Source organism: Mobula hypostoma, chromosome 2 (assembly GCF_963921235.1).
Source record: "Mobula hypostoma chromosome 2, sMobHyp1.1, whole genome shotgun sequence".
NCBI classification, from domain to species: Eukaryota; Metazoa; Chordata; class Chondrichthyes; order Myliobatiformes; family Myliobatidae; genus Mobula; species Mobula hypostoma.
In genome coordinates, this window is record NC_086098.1 from 151,103,423 (window position 1) to 151,119,588 (window position 16,166).

At 40.0% G+C, this 16,166-nt stretch overlaps 1 protein-coding gene across 4 annotated transcripts in view; it reads left to right on the forward strand.

Annotated features, from left to right (window-relative positions):
• Positions 1–12,243, forward strand: part of ccnc (cyclin C) — a 36,271-nt gene extending 24,028 nt beyond the window's left edge. Inside the window, exons 10-12 of one of the 4 annotated variants that reach the window (XM_063040878.1) lie at positions 277–356; positions 6,202–6,320; positions 7,217–12,243. In XM_063040878.1, coding sequence (XP_062896948.1) covers positions 277–356; positions 6,202–6,320; positions 7,217–7,271 — 254 coding nt within the window. In that variant the 3' untranslated portion in view covers positions 7,272–12,243. The remainder of the gene's footprint in view (positions 1–276; positions 357–6,201; positions 6,321–7,216) is intronic. The other 3 variants (XM_063040876.1, XM_063040880.1, XM_063040879.1) reach the window with 3 other exon arrangements.
• The last annotated feature ends 3,923 nt before the right edge of the window (positions 12,244–16,166 follow it).

A 16,166-nucleotide genomic window follows, 5' to 3' on the forward strand; every position in this document is an offset into this window, starting at 1 on the left:
TCAACTGTTTAATCATTTCCATAGCTGCTGCCTGACCTGCTGGGTTCATCCAGCATTTTGCGTGTGTTGCTCCAGCATCTGCAGAATCTGCTGTGTTTATGGTCTCAAGTATTCTCTTTCTTAGTTTGTTCGCTTTTGTACCGGGGATTCTGTGTTCAAGAATGCTGCTGGCACAGTTGTATATGTTGTTTTTATAGAGAGCGAAACCTCTTAGAAAGTAGTATTTTGTAAACCATAACTAAATAGTAAGTTGAACTTGTTAATTTCTTGTTACAGCTTGTTTACACGTAGCATGCGTAGTCCAGCAAAAAGATGCCCGCCAGTGGTTTGCTGAACTCTCAGTGGATATGGAAAAGGTGATGTCTGCCTAGAAATCAAATTGATTGCTTGAATTAGTTTTTAAATTTTCCATAATTCCTTCCAACTTACAAAATTATTTTAGAAATATGAAACTAAAAAAGTATTGAATAGTAGTGTAGTGATACGTGCAAGGTAAGTTTGTATATTTACATGAGTTATTTAATTATGGCATTGCATAAAAGTAGAGTGGAAGACTAGATGACATTAAATTTTCTTAGATTTTTAATCTATCTCCCTCAAAAGATAATTGGCAGGTTAGCTTTTAGGAACCATGCCCCTAAACTGTGGAAATCAATATGTAAACTGTTAAGGATGTGACTCAGTTGACATTTTTAAACACCTGTTTATTTAACCTTGACCATTCCCCATTCCCAGCGGATGAGCTTAGAGCATGGATCAGTACTTGGAGCTATGATGTTTTGACCATTACAGAGACTTGGATGGCTCAGGGACAGGAATGGTTACTTAGAGTGCCAGGCTTTAGATGTTTCAGAAGGACAGGGAGGAGGGCAAAAGAGGTGGGGATGTGGCACTGCTGATCAGAGATAGTGTCACAGCTGCAGAAAAGGAGGAAGTCATGGAGGGATTTTCGTTGGAAAGGGATAGGAACAGACAAGTTAGGAAAGTGTTTAATTGGAGTAAGGGGTAATGTGAAGCTATCAGGCAGGAACTTGGAAGCATAAATTGGAAACAGAAGTTCTCAAGGAGATGTACAGCAGAAATGTGGCAAATGTTCAGGGGATATTTGCGTGGCGTTCTGCATAGTTATTTTCCAGTGAGACAGGGAAAGGATGGTAGGGTACAGGAACCGTGGTGTACAAAGGCTGTTGAAAATCTAGTCAAGAAGAAAAGAAAAGCTTACGAAAGGTTCAAACAAACTAGGTAATGATAGAGATCTAGCAGATTATAAGGCTAGCAGGAATGAGCTTAAGAATGAAATTGGAAGAGCCAGAAGGGACCATGAGAAGGCCTTGGCGAGCAAGATTAAGGAAAACCCCAAGGCATTCTACAGGTCTGTAAAGAGCAAGAGGATAAGGCGTGAGAGAATGAGACCAATCAAGTGTGACAGTGTGTATGGAACCGGAGAAGAGAGCAGAGATGCTTAATGAATACTTTGCTTCAGTATTCACTATGGAAAAGGATCTTGGTGATTGTAGGGATGACTTACAGTGGAGTGTAAAGCTTGAGCATATAGACATTAAGGAAGAGGATGTGCTGAAACTTTTGGAAAGCATCAAGTTGGGTTAGTCTCAGGGACTGGATAAGATATACCCCAGGCTACTATGGGAGGTGAGGGAGGAGAGTGCTGAGCCTCTGGCAATGATTTTTGCAGTATCAATGGGGAGGGGAGAGGTTCCGGAGGACTGGAGGGTTGCAGATGTTGTTCTCTTATTCAAGAAAGAGAGAGATAGCCCAGGAAATTATAGACCAATAAGTCTTTCTTCAGTGGTTGGTAAGTTGATGGAAAAGATCCTGAAAGGCAGGATTTGTGAACATTTGGAAAGGCATAATATGATTAGGAATAGTCAGCATGGCTTTGTCAAAGGCAGGTTGTAACTTACGAGCCTGATTGAATCTTTTGAGGATGTAACTGCACACATTGATTAAGGTAGAGCAGTAGATGTAGGGTTCATGGATTTCAGCAAGGCATTTGACAAGGTACCCCAGGCAATGCTTATTGAGAAAGTAAGGAGGCATGGGATCAAGGGACATTGCTTTGTGGATCCAGAACTGGCTTGCTCACAGAAGGCAAAGAGTGGTTGTAGGCGGGTCATATTCTGCATGGAGGTCGGTGACCAGTGGTGTGCCTCAGGGATCTGTTCTGGGAACCTTTCTCTTTGTGATTTTTATAAATGACCTGGATGAGGAAATGGAGGGATGCGTTAGTAAATTTGCTGATGACACAAAGGTTGGGTGGAAGGCTGTCAGAGGCTACAGCGGGACATTGATAGGATGCAAAACTGGGCTGAGGGGTGGCAGATGGAGTTCAAGCCAGATAAGTGTGAAGTGGTTCATTTTGGTAGGTCAAATATGATGGCAGAATATAGTATTAATTGTAAGACTCTTGGCAGTGTGGAGGATCAGAGGGATCTTGGTTTCTGAGTCCATAGGACACTCAAAGCTGCTGCGCAGGTTGACTGTGTGATTAAGAAGGCATACGGTGCATTGGACTTCATCAATGGTGGGATTGAGTTTAAGAGCTGAGAGATAATGTTACAGCTATATAGGACACTGGTCAGACCCCACTTGGAGTACTGTGCTCAGTTCTGGTCGCCTCACTACAGGAAGGATGTGGAAACCATAGAAAGGGTGCAGAGGAGATTTACAACGATGTTGCCTGGATTGGGGAGCATGCCTTATGAGAATAGGTTGAGTGAACTTTTCTCCTTGGAGCAGCGGAGGATGAGAGATGACCTAATAGAGGTGTACAAGATGATGAGAGGCATTGATCATGTGGATAGTCAGAGGCTTTTTCCTAGGGCTGAAGTGGCTAGCATGAGAGGGCATAGTTTTAAGGTGCTTGGAAGTAGGTACAGAGGAGATGTCAGGGGTAAGTTTTTTTACACAGAGAGTGGTGAGTGTGTGGAATGGGCTGCCAGCAATGTTGGTGGAGGCGGATATGATAGGGTCTTTGAAGAAGCTCCTGGATAGGTACATGGAGCTTAGAAAAATAGAGGGCTATGGGTAACCAGGGTAATTTCTAAAGTAAGTACATGTTCGGCACAGCATTGAGGGCCGAAGGGCCTGTAGGTTTTTCTATGTTTCTAAAAGGCATCTAAAACATTTCTGGGGGGCGGGAGGGGCGGAGAACAGCTCAGTCTTGGTTTGTTTTCTTTGGAGCAGTAGAGGCTGAGGGGAGATCATAGTGTTTTATAAGATTTTGTGAGACAGAGTAGACAAGACTGTATCTTTTTCTAAGGGTAGAAATGTCTTAATACCAAATGGCATACATGTAAGGTGAGTGGGATAATTTCAAGGGAGATGTGAGGGCAAGTTTTTATTTTACAGTGAGTGCCTGGGGTGGTGGTCAAGGCAGATATATTAGGGATTTTTAAGAGACGATTGAATAGATCCAGGAATCTTAGGGAAATGGAATGATATGGACATTGTGTCGGCAGAAGAGATTAGTTAGCAATGTGGTTGCTAGTTTAATTGTTTCAGCACAGCATTGTGTGCTGAAGGGCCTGTTTCTGTGCTCTACTGTCCTATGTTCTTAGTTCAGCAATTTCAGGAACGGTTATTACCCATAACCATCAGGCTCTGAAGCAGCATGAATAACTACTTATTTCAACTTTGAATCGACTTTACAGCCAGCAGACTCACTTTCAAGATCTTGCAACTCATGTTCTCAGTATTATTTATTTCTTTACTGCATGATTTATTGGCTTTTGCAGGTTGGTTGTTTATCTATTATATACTTTTTCACAAATTCTATTGTATTTTATTTTCCTGTAAATGCCTGAAAAATAATGAATCATCAGGTAACATAGATGTACTTTGATTATGAATTCACTTTGAACTTTTGAGTTTGAAGTCAGAGGATTATGAGCATTCTCAAATTCTTTGTGGAAGGATGATCAAGAAAGGGTGAAAAAGTGGGTGACAACAAAACTGGCATGAAATAATTGTCGGCTAAAAGCTTTTAGAGATACATTTAGAAATGTAAAGCCTTGTGAGAGCAAATATTGATTCCTCACAGATCGACGGAAGAATGGATTATGGGCTGCAGAGTCCCCAAAAGTGAATCCACAGGCATGGAGCCAGTGCAGCCCTGAGGCGAGTACAGCCAGTCAAGTAGCCCAACGACTACAGGCCATAGCTGCAGAGTCGGTTCAGTGCTGAGGAGAGTAAGACACAGAGTAGTGAGGTGAATACTGGTTCATCCTCTGCCTTGGGCTGCCACACCTTAATCTTTTCATCTGGCTTGGCGCTTAAATCGGCTAAACATTGGTTTCTTTTGCACTCTTGGGTTTGGGTTTGGGCCTGGGCCCCACTGTTCAGTCTGGCCCCAAGTCCACTCCAGCAATGGCCGTGGCCGTACCTGTATTGTCGAGAGTCCAGTTCATTGAATCCTTCAGATACCAGAAAGGTGAGAGGTTGTACAGACGGTTCAAAAGGACAGCTCCCATAGGGGAACTTCAGGCTGCGACTGCAGTGATTGTGGTCCACCAAAGTATATTTAGTAGAATAAAGTTCAAAGTAAATTTATGATCAAAGCACATAGATATATTGACTCCACCCAACAGGATGGACAAACAATCCATGTGCAAAAGACAACAAACTGCAAATGGATAAAGAAAGAAAAAAAGAAATAGAAATAAGTAATCATAATAAATAAACAAATAAATATCAAGAACGTGAGATAAAGAGTCCTTGAAATTGAGTCCGTAGGTTGTGAGAACAGTTCAGTGATGAAGTGAGTGGAGCTGAATGAAGTTATCCCCTCTGGTTCAATATCGTAATGGATGAGGGGTAATATCTGTTTCTGAACCTAGTGTTGTGGGCCCGAAGGCTCCTGTACCACCTTCCTGATGTTGGCAGTGAGAAGAAAGCATGGCCTGGGTGGTGGGGGTCTCTGACCACGATGGACTGGGCAGTATCAACTAGTTTTTGTAGGATTTTCTGTTCAAGGGTATTGGTGTTTCCAAACCAGGCTGTGATGCAACCAGTCAACATCCTTTCCACCACACATCTATAGAAGCAACACACACACAATGCTGGAGGAATTCAGCAGGTCATGCAGCATCTATGGAAAAGAGTACAGTTGCTGTTTCAGGCCAAGACCCTTCATCAGAAAAATACCCTCCATCATTTCCAAAGTATGTACTCTTCTCCGTTGATGCTGCCTGACCTGCTGAGTTCCTCCAGCATTGCGTGCGTGTGTGTGTGTGTTGCTTGGATTTCCAGTATCTACAGATTTTCTCTTGTTTGTGATTGAACACATCTATAGAAGTTTGTCAAAGTTTTAGATACCATGCCGAATCAAAGTAGCTAGTAGTTTTGTTAATTGCCTGCAAAACATGGCCTTACATTGTCGGCACCATCTTGTTTGCCAAGGAATAATAAAGAAAGATAACTAGGTATGTTAGTCAATTTGAAAACTAGCAAATCGAGGACCTTATTATCTACATCTTGCAGTTTTGAATAAAGTGATAAGGAACAAATAAATGTTTCTGCTGTTCTTTTCTGAATGTTGCACATTCTGGATTGGTTCCTGAAGACTGGGGGAGGGGGGGGCGGGCATGGCTAGCAACATTTAAGAAAGGAAAGAAAAGGTAAAAGGGGAATTGTTGACCAGTTACCAATTGGGGTAGTTGGGGAAAGGCTCAAATCTATAGAGTTCTGAAAGATGCTTAGTAAATATCTATTTATAATACATGAGGGAAGTTCAAAATCAGTTTTATACCAAGGTACATTTATGTCACCATATTCTACCCTGAGATTCATTTTCTTGCAGACATTCACAGCAGATACAAAGAAACACGATAGAAACAAAGGGAAAAACTAATCTTAAAGCCAGCCAAACATCCAATGTATAAATAAATAAATAAATAGCATTGAGAACATAAGTTGAGTCCTTGAAAGGGAGTTCATAGCTTGTGGAACCAGTTCAATTTTGAGGTGAGTGAAGTCATCATGTTGGTTCAGGAGGCTGATGGTTGAGGGGTTATAACTGTCCTGAACCTGTGGTGTTGGACCTACATCCTTCCCGATGGCAGCAGTGAGAATAAAGCTTGGCCTGGATGGTTGGGGTCCTTGATAATGAATGACGCTTTCTTAAGAAAATGTACTTGGCTTTTCTTTAAACTTAAGTTTTAATATTCTGGATTCTTTGCGTAGATTCTTGAAATAATCCGAGTTATTCTGAAGCTGTATGATCTATGGAAGAATTTTGATGACCGAAAAGAAATGGCTGGAATCCTTAACAAGATGCCAAAACCAAAACCACCTCCAAACAGGTATTTCACTGAATGATGCAGCGGAGCTATTTGGGACACCAGTGTGTAATAATGAGCATTTGAAACTATAGAAATGGAATTTTTAAGGTTGGACTCTATAGAAAGATCAGTGATACTTGGGTGTGTGTGTGGAGGGTGTCAAATATTAAGGCATTAAAAAAAATGGAATTTGAATATTAGAGTGGAGCCCAGTAGACGCACATGCTGGCAATATTGCAGAAGGTGAGTTTCTAATTACAGGTGCTGATGGATGGCTATAACATAGCAGCAGTGTGACTAGCAAAATCGGAGTTGGTGAGATGCAATGTGCAGAGTACATTGTAGGGAATCATAATTATTACAAGAGAGGGTGACCGTGGTTGTCCGAGATTTCTGTGCAGGCGTTCTGTAAGATATTGTCCTAGGCCTAACGATCTTCAGATTTGTGAACATCATGATGGTGTCTGTTACTCACAGGTGGGGCGCCACGGTGGCGTAGCAATTAGCATGATGCTATTATAGCTTGGGGCATTGAAGTTCAGATTTCAATTCCAACTGCGCCTGTAAGAAGTTGTATATCCCCCTTGTGGCAGAATTGGTTTCCCTGGGTGCTCCAGTTTCCTCCTCAATCCAAACACGTACCGATTAGTAAATTAATTGCTCATTGTAATCTGTGCTCTTATTAGACTGGTGTTAAATAGGTGGGTTGGTGGGCAGTGTGGCTTGTTTGCCCAGAATGGCCTGTTCCATGCTGTAGCTCTAAATAAATAAATATTTTATGTACTGCTATGCAAAACAACAAATTTCATGATGTACGTCAGTGATAATAAACCTGATTTTGATTTTTTGTTAAAAATGAAGGAGAAAATGTTCTACTTTCACTGTTTTAATTCATATTCTTTACCTTTCCCATACAGTGAGGGAGAACAGGGCCCTAATGGTAGTCAGAATTCAACATACAGCCAGTCGTAAGAAACCGACAATTCCATGTACCAAAAGATGTAGCGCTGAGTGGATTTCGACTGTCTGATAGACAAGGAACTTCCTTACACTTCCTGAAGACTTTTCTGCTAGTAAGCACAGTGGAGGGAAGAGCCGTGGTATTGAGACTGAATGTGAATCATCACAGTTATTCAGATAAAAAGCTATTATTGGAAACTAAGAATTGCTGCTGTGGAAAAAAAACACTTGAGTTTCATTTATGTTTGTGACTTTGTCAAATGTTTTAGAGAGAACATTTTGTTTATTGTCCTACTCATGCTGCATTTTAGAACTATGCCGAGTGAAACCTTTATGTAGATTCCCCATTTGAATTCTGAATTAAAATTTAAGGAAAAATCATTCTGTATTTGGGATGATAAGGGGGAATGTGGTTCCATGTTTCTGATTTTCTTTTCCCTGGGTAAGGGTGTGTACCTTTTTAAGAAACAACAGAATAATGTTTGGTACTTGAAATATGTGGAATTAATTATGAAATTGAATATATAAAGTTTGCAACAGAGATTTCTATTGTGAATTCAAAGTTCAGGTTTCCAGATGCATTAGGATTGACCCTTTCTATTTGCAAAGCTCTGGGGTAAAACTGTTATTTTAATCTTTAAACAAAGTAAAAGAAGAAAACTTGAAATACTATTTTTAAAGATGATTTTTAATAGGGTTACTTCTAGTTTGGTAGATAGAGTCCTATTGCAATGTTTGTGATAAAACTGATCTTCGGGCTTGGCCGTAGCGTCTGTACAAGATGTATGGTAATATTTGATAAGGTTGACTTGTTTATTAACTTGAAAGTGGCCAGCTGAACGTAAAAAGCAAATGAAATGAATTGGTGCCAATGGCTGCTTTTTAACTGTCTTGATGTGTATGAGGAATAAATGTGCAGACTTTGTATTTTTCTCTTCATGCCTGTTTAAATAATTTCCTCTTGGAGGTTTTACTTCACCATCACTATTTAGATGTCAATTTATTAAATCTGCCATCATTGAAGGGACATTCACATTGAACTTTGTGTAACTGAATACAGCTATTACAAAAATTACAACACTTAAAAGTGTTTGTTAGGCTGTAACGGCCTTCAGGATGTCTATAAATAACAAAATAGAACACAATTTGAAGTCCTTTATTCGCTGACTGTTACAGAAGGGGACCTACTTGTAATGAACAGAAGTATTGTCATATTTGATACCTTTTTGAGCCATGCTAAAATATGACTAACATTTGTGATGTTTAATATTTTCTGAAAGTACAGTGGTTGAAACAATCAGATCAGTAGAGATTATTATACCAAACAGTGAAGAGCAACTTCTACTGAAATTCCTGGAAAGCACATTTTCAGATGTTTTTCCTATTAAAGTGAATTGTGAAATTAATGTTAAGAATTGTATTGCAATAAAGTGGACATTTTTCATTTTAGTATATGGCAACCAAGTGGTTTTGTTTCAGAACTGCATTCCTTATTTTAAGCCTCAAACCGTCAATCTATTATGTTCTATTAACATGCCTTTATCTACATTCAGTGACCACTTTATTAGGTACAGAAGAACCCAGTGTCGTTTTCTGTTGTAGCCCATCCACTTCAAGGTTCAACTTGTGCATTCGGAAATGCTTTCCTTTACACCAGTGTTGTAATGCATAGTTATTTAAGTTATTAAAGTTACTATTGCCTTCCTGTCAGCTTGAACCAGCCTGGCCATTCTCCTCTGACCTCTCTCATTAAGAAGGCATTTTCACCTACAGAACTGCCACTCACAGGATGTGTTTTGTTGTTTGCACCATTCTCTGTAAACTCTAGAAACTGTTGTGTGCAAAAATCCCATGACATCAGCAGTTTCTGAGATGCTCAATCACCCCCTATGGTACCAACAATCATACCATGATCAGTGTCATTTCAACCACATTTCTTCCTTATTCTGATGTTTGGTCTGAACAACAACTGAACCTCTTAACCTTGTCTGCATGTTTTTATGCATTGAGTTGTTGCCACATGATTGACTGATTATATATTTGCATTGACAAGCAGGAATACAGGTGTACCTAATAAAGTGGTACTGAGTATATATTTAACCTACACAGCATCTAAGTTAAAATAGCTACATATGGGAGAGTACTTGTGATCTTCACCAGCATTTTGGGTGCGTTGACTTTATTTCTCCTTGAATCTGTGATGGGTTAAATAATGATCTAAGGGTGCTTAGGGTAGTTGCTTCTTATTAAAGATGAGGAAGAGGATGGTGGGTGGATACAGCAAGGTAAATAAATGTGAATCTAAACAATAGAATAAACATTTAAACTGAAATTCATATTAAAGCATCCACAAGCTATTTCTCCAATAGATTAAAATCAAGATTTTATACCTCTGTTTGGCAGATGTTAACAAAAAATGTGAAGATGTTCAAAATAAACTATTTGAATTATTAGTAATAGTTTTTTTATACATGTTCTATATTTATTAACAATTCAAATGCAGGAAGACCTCAAACGGATCAATGATCAACTTTATTTGCCATATACAATTACATGTATTAGGAATTTACTGTGGGTTGTTAGTGTGACATGCAACAAAAACATTCAACAATAAGAATAAAGAATTATTAAAAAAAACTTGGAGGTTAAAACACAGATATGGAATAAAATTACAAAGAACCACATTATAAAGAGTGGTTTAAAGTGTTTACATTGCAGAGACTAAAGAAATGGGGAGGGTAATATCCTCACTAGAACATGAATTTATAATTGCCCACTTCTGGAAAAAGGGTGGACACCGTAGTGGACTTTATATGCTATAATCTGACCCATTTACCAATATTTTTGTTGCAATATTATACTTTACCTCCAATTTGTATTATGTTTTTGTGAAGGTAGTTACAGAATGGCAAACTACTCTACCTCTGTTCTTGTGCTGCAGTATGCAGATGACGTGCACTTCTGGAATCCAAGTTCAAAAGTGCACATTTTAAAATGTTGTGTTCTATATTTTCTTATTGTGTGTTTTTTAAGCAACATTGGATCTGGAGTATTAACCATTTCATTCTTCTTAACACATGCACTGAAGAATGACAATAAACAATTGAGTCATCACTTTGCTCACTGGAGAGTATACTTTATACTAAAAGTTTACAATTTTGTTACTCAACCGAACTGTCTATGCTGTAATACCAAATACCACTGACAAGGACTACAAGAAAACAGAAAAACTTTCCATCTCCCATTAATCAACTCAGTAAAGACAGATACTAACGACAACACTCTCCAACATGGGCTATCTTTGGTTCACTGAGCAAAATACTTAAATAGGATTTTAATAACCTGCAAATGCCAATATGGGAAAAGCATTTTATGAATAAATCTTAAGGCTTATAAACATGACCACATAGTGGATATGGCCCTATCCATCATGAGTAAAGCACTCCCCATGTTGAGCACATCGACATGAAGCATTGTCGCAGGAAAGCAGCATCCATCATCAGGAAGGTGGTACAGGAACCTCAGGATTCATAGGATCAGGTTTAGCAACAGTTGTTACTCAAGCATCAAGCTCTTGAACTGAAAGGGATAACTTCACTTGTCCCCTCATTGTAATGCTCCCACAACCAATGGACTCACTATCTCATGCTCTCTATATTATTTACTTATTCTTTCTTTGTTTTGTTTTACAGAGTTTGTTGTCTTTTGCACATTGGTTGAATGTCCAAATTAGTGAGTGCTGTCTTTCATTGATTCTATTATTGATATTATTCTCATATGGATTTATTAAGTATGCCAGCAAAAAATGAATCTCAGATGTATACAGTGACATGTATGTACTTCCATAATAAATTTACTTTGAACTTTTGAATTTATGCTTGGCTTTCATGTGACTTGAAAACATTATTGTACTGACTTAAAAGACAGACTGCTGGACTGCTGGACGAACTCAGTAATGGGGAGGAACGGGCAGTCAATGTTTCAGGCTGAGACCTTTCAGCCAGACTGGAAAGGAAGAGGCTGAAACCAGGAAGCTTAAAGGGACAGAAACCAGAAAAATGAGATACTGACTTATGTAACCATATAACAATTACAGCACGGAAACAGGCCATCTCAGCCCTTCAAGTCCATGCCGAACTCTTACTCTCACCCAGTCCCACCGACCTGCACTCAGCCCATAACCCTCCATTCCTTTCCTGTCATAGAAATATAGAAAATAGGTGCAGGAGTAGGCCATTCAGCCCTTCGAGCCTGCACCGCCATTTATTATGATCATAGCTGATCATCCAACTCAGAACCCTGCACCAGCCTTCCCTCCATACCCCCTGATCCCCGTAGCCACAAGGGCCATATCTAACTCCCTCTTAAATATAGCCAATGAACCGGCCTCAACTATTTCCTGTGGCAGAGAATTCCACAGATTCACCACTCTCTGTGTGAAGAAGTTTTTCCTAATCTCAGTCCTAAAAGGCTTCCCCTTTATCCTCAAACTGTGACCCCTCGTTCTGGACCTCCCCAACATCGGGAACAATCTTCCTGCATCTAGCCTGTCCAATCCCTTTAGGATTTTATACGTTTCAATCAGATCCCCCCTCAATCTTCTAAATTCCAACGAGTACAAGCCCAGTTCATCCAGTCTTTCTTCATATGAAAGTCCTGCCATCCCAGGAATCAATCTGGTGAACCTTCTTTGTACTCCCTCTATGGCAAGCATGTCTTTCCTCAGATTAGGGGACCAAAACTGCACACAATACTCCAGCTGTGGTCTCACCAAGGCCTTGTACAACTGCAGTAGTACGTCCCTGCTCCTGAACTCGAATCCTCTCGCTATAAATGCCAGCATACCATTCGCCTTTTTCACCGCCTGCTGTACCTGCATGCCCACTTTCAATGACTGGTGTATAATGACACCCAGGTCTCGTTGCACCTCCCCTTTTCCTAATCGGCCACCATTCAGATAATAATCTGTTTTCCTATTTTTGCCACCAAAGTGGATAACTTCACATTTATCCACATTAAATTGCATCTGCCATGAATTTGCCCACTCACCCAACCTATCCAAGTCACCCTGCATCCTCTTAGCATCCTCCTCACAGCTAACACTGCCGCCCAGTTTCGTGTCATCCGCAAACTTGGAGATGCTGCATTTAATTCCCTCATCCAAGTCATTAATATATATTGTAAACAACTGGGGTCCCAGCACTGAGCCTTGCGGTACCCCACTAGTCACTGCCTGCCATTCTGAAAAGGTCCCGTTTATTCCCACTCTTTGCTTCCTGTCTGCTAACCAATTCTCTATCCACATCAATATCTTACCCCCAATACCGTGTGCTTTAAGTTTGCACACTAATCCCCTGTGTGGGACCTTGTCAAAAGCCTTTTGAAAATCCAAATATACCACATCCACTGGTTCTCCCCTATCCACTCTACTAGTTATATCCTCAAAAAATTCTATGAGATTCGTCAGACATGATTTTCCTTTCACAAATCCATGCTGACTTTGTCCGATGATTTCACCGCTTTCCAAATGTGCTGTTATCACATCTTTGATAACTGACTCCAGCAGTTTCCCCACCACCGACGTTAGGCTAACCGGTCTATAATTCCCCGGTTTCTCTCTCCCTCCTTTTTTAAAAAGTGGGGTTACATTAGCCACCCTCCAATTCTCAGGAACCAGTCCAGAATCTAACGAGTTTTGAAAAATTATCACTAATGCATCCACTATTTCTTGGGCTACTTCCTTAAGCACTCTGGGATGCAGACCATCTGGCCCTGGGGATTTATCTGCCTTTAATCCCTTCAATTTACCTAACACCACTTCCCTACTAACATGTATTTCGCTCAGTTCCTCCATCTCACTGGACCCTCTGTCCCCTACTATTTCTGGAAGATTATTTATGTCCTCCTTAGTGAAGACAGAACCAAAGTAATTATTCAATTGGTCTGCCATGTCCTTGCTCCCCATAATCAATTCACCTGTTTCTGTCTGTAGGGGACCTACATTTGTCTTTACCAGTCTTTTCCTTTTTACATATCTATAAAAGCTTTTACAGTCAGTTTTTATGTTCCCTGCCAGTTTTCTCTCATAATCTTTTTTCCCCTTCCTAATTAAGCCCTTTGTCCTCCTCTGCTGAACTCTGAATTTCTCCCAGTCCTCAGATGAGACACTTTTTCTGGCTAATTTGTATGCTTCTTCTTTGGAATTGATACTATCCCCGATTTCTCGTCAGCCACGGGTGCACTACCTTCCTTGATTTATTCTTTTGCCAAACTGGGATGAACAATTGTTGTAGTTCATCCATGCAATCTTTAAATGCTTGCCATTGCATATCCACTGTCAATCCTTTAAGTGTCATTTGCCAGTCTATCTTAGCTAATTCACGACTCATACCTTCAAAGTTACCCCACTTTAAGTTCAGAACCTTTGTTTCTGAATTAACTATGTCACTCTCCACCTTAATGAAGAATTCCACCATATTATGGTCACTCTTACCCAAAGGGCCTCTCACGACAAGATTGCTAATTAACCCTTCCTCAATGCTCAAAACCCAGTCCAGAATAGCCTGCTCTCTAGTTGGTTCCTCGACATGTTGGTTCAAAAAACCATCCCGCATACATTTCAAGAAATCCTCTTCCTCAGCACCTTTACCAATTTGGTTCACCCAATCTACATGTAGATTGAAGTCACCCATTATAATTGCTGTTCCTTTATTGCACACATTTCTAATTTCCTGTTTAATACCATCTCCAACCTCACTACTACTGTTAGGTGGCCTGTACACAACTCCCACCAGCGTTTTCTGCCCCTTAGTGTTATGCAGTTCTACCCATATCGATTCCACATCTTCCCGGCTTATGTCCTTCCTTTCTATTGCGTTAATCTCTTCTTTAACCAGCAACGCCACCCCACCTCCCCTTCCTTCATGTCTATCCCTCCTGACTATTGAATATCCCTGAACGTTGAGCTCTCATCCTTGGTCACCCTGGAGCCATGTCTCTGTGATCCCAAATATATCATAATCATTAATAACCCTCCATTCCTTTCCTGTCCATATAGCTGTCCAATTTAACTATAAACGACAACATTGAACCCACCTCAACCACTTCTGCTGGAAGCTCGTTCCACACAGCTACCACTCTCTGAGTAAAGAAGTTCCCCCTCATGTTACCCCTAAACTTTTGTCCTTTAACTCTCAACTCATGTCCTGGTTTGAATCTCCCCCACTCTCAATAGAAAAAGCCTATCCATATCAACTCTATCTATCCCCCTCATAATTTTAAATACCTCTATCAAGTCCCCCCTCAACATTCTACGTTCCAAAGAATAAAGACCCAACTTATTCAACCTTTCTCTGTAACATAGGTGATGAAACCCAGGTAACATTCTAGTAAAGAGAACTTCTCTGTACTCTCTCTATTTTGTTGACATCTTTCCTATAATTCGGTGACCAAAACTGTACACAATACTCCAAATTTGGCCTCACCAATGCCTTATACAATTTCAACATTACATCCCAACTACTATACTCATTGCTCTGATTTATAAAGGCCAGCATACCAAAAGCTTTCTTCACCACCCTATTCACATGAGATTCCACCTTTGGGAAACTATGCACCATTATTCCTAGATCCCTCTGTTCCACTGCATTCTTCAATGCCCTACCATTTACCATGTATGTCCTATTTTGATTAGTCCTACCAAAATGTAGTACCTCACATTTATCTCATTTGGCTATTGGATATTCTGCTAAGCGGTCTGAAACCTTGATACAAAAAAAAAGTGAAAGCACAGGCAGAAATTGTGTTAAAAAGTGTGTGTTCTTTGGGGTGGGAAAGGGAAGTAGGGGATTTGGCGATAGACATACTGTAATTCTTAGTCTGTATCAACAAATATAATTTCTTGGCTAACTGGAAAGCCATCTGTAGGCTTCAAGAAGACACTCACGTTGAACAAAATTGTAAAAAAATCTAACTGTCACAAATATAGGATGTAACTAAAATGAAGCACAAGTGTGATTCATGAATCTAGTAAACAATGATGCAACTGAGGACCAATTTGAATTGAACAGAAGAAATTCCTTAGTAAGCTCTTCTGCAAAATACCTCTTCAGATGAGATATTTAATTCTCATTGAATCTTATTGAAACCTATCAAATATTGAAAGACCTGGATAGAGTGGATGTGGAGAGGATGTTTCCTATAGTGGGTGAGTCTAGGAGAGGGCACAGCCTCAGAATAAAGGGACGTCCCTTTAAAACAGAGATGAGGAGGAATTTCTTTAGCCAGAGGTTGGTGAATCTGGAATTCATTGCCACAGATGGCTGTGGTGGCCAAGTCATTGTATATATTTAAAGCAAAGGTTGATAGATTCTTGATTAGTAAGGATGTTAATGGTTACGTAGTGAAGGCAGGAGAACGAGGTCGAGAGGGATAATAATAAATCAACCATCATAGAATGGTCTAATTCTACTCCTATGTCTTATGATCTTATATTTATCATATGAACACCAGCTTAGAACCAATAACACAAGAGATTCTACAGATGCTGGAAGTCCAGAGTAACACACAAAATGGTGAAGTAACTCAGCAAGTCAGACAGCATTTTCTGGAAAAGAGTAGAGAGTCAACATATTGGTCCAAGTCCTGATGAAAGGTCTCAGCCTGAAGCGTTGACTCTTTACTCCTTTCCATAGATGCTACCTAACTTGCTGAGCTCCTCCAATATTTTGTGCGTGTAGTAAAGACTTCTGAAAATAATCTGCAAGCATAATAGTAAAAACAGCTGTTACACGATTATATGGCCACCTTGCTGTTTTGAATTTATGACATTAGGATGAGTATGGGAGGAAGATTGATTGTAATTGTGTCTTGCACCCATGCTCAGTAAAGTTAAAGATTTTAAAGATC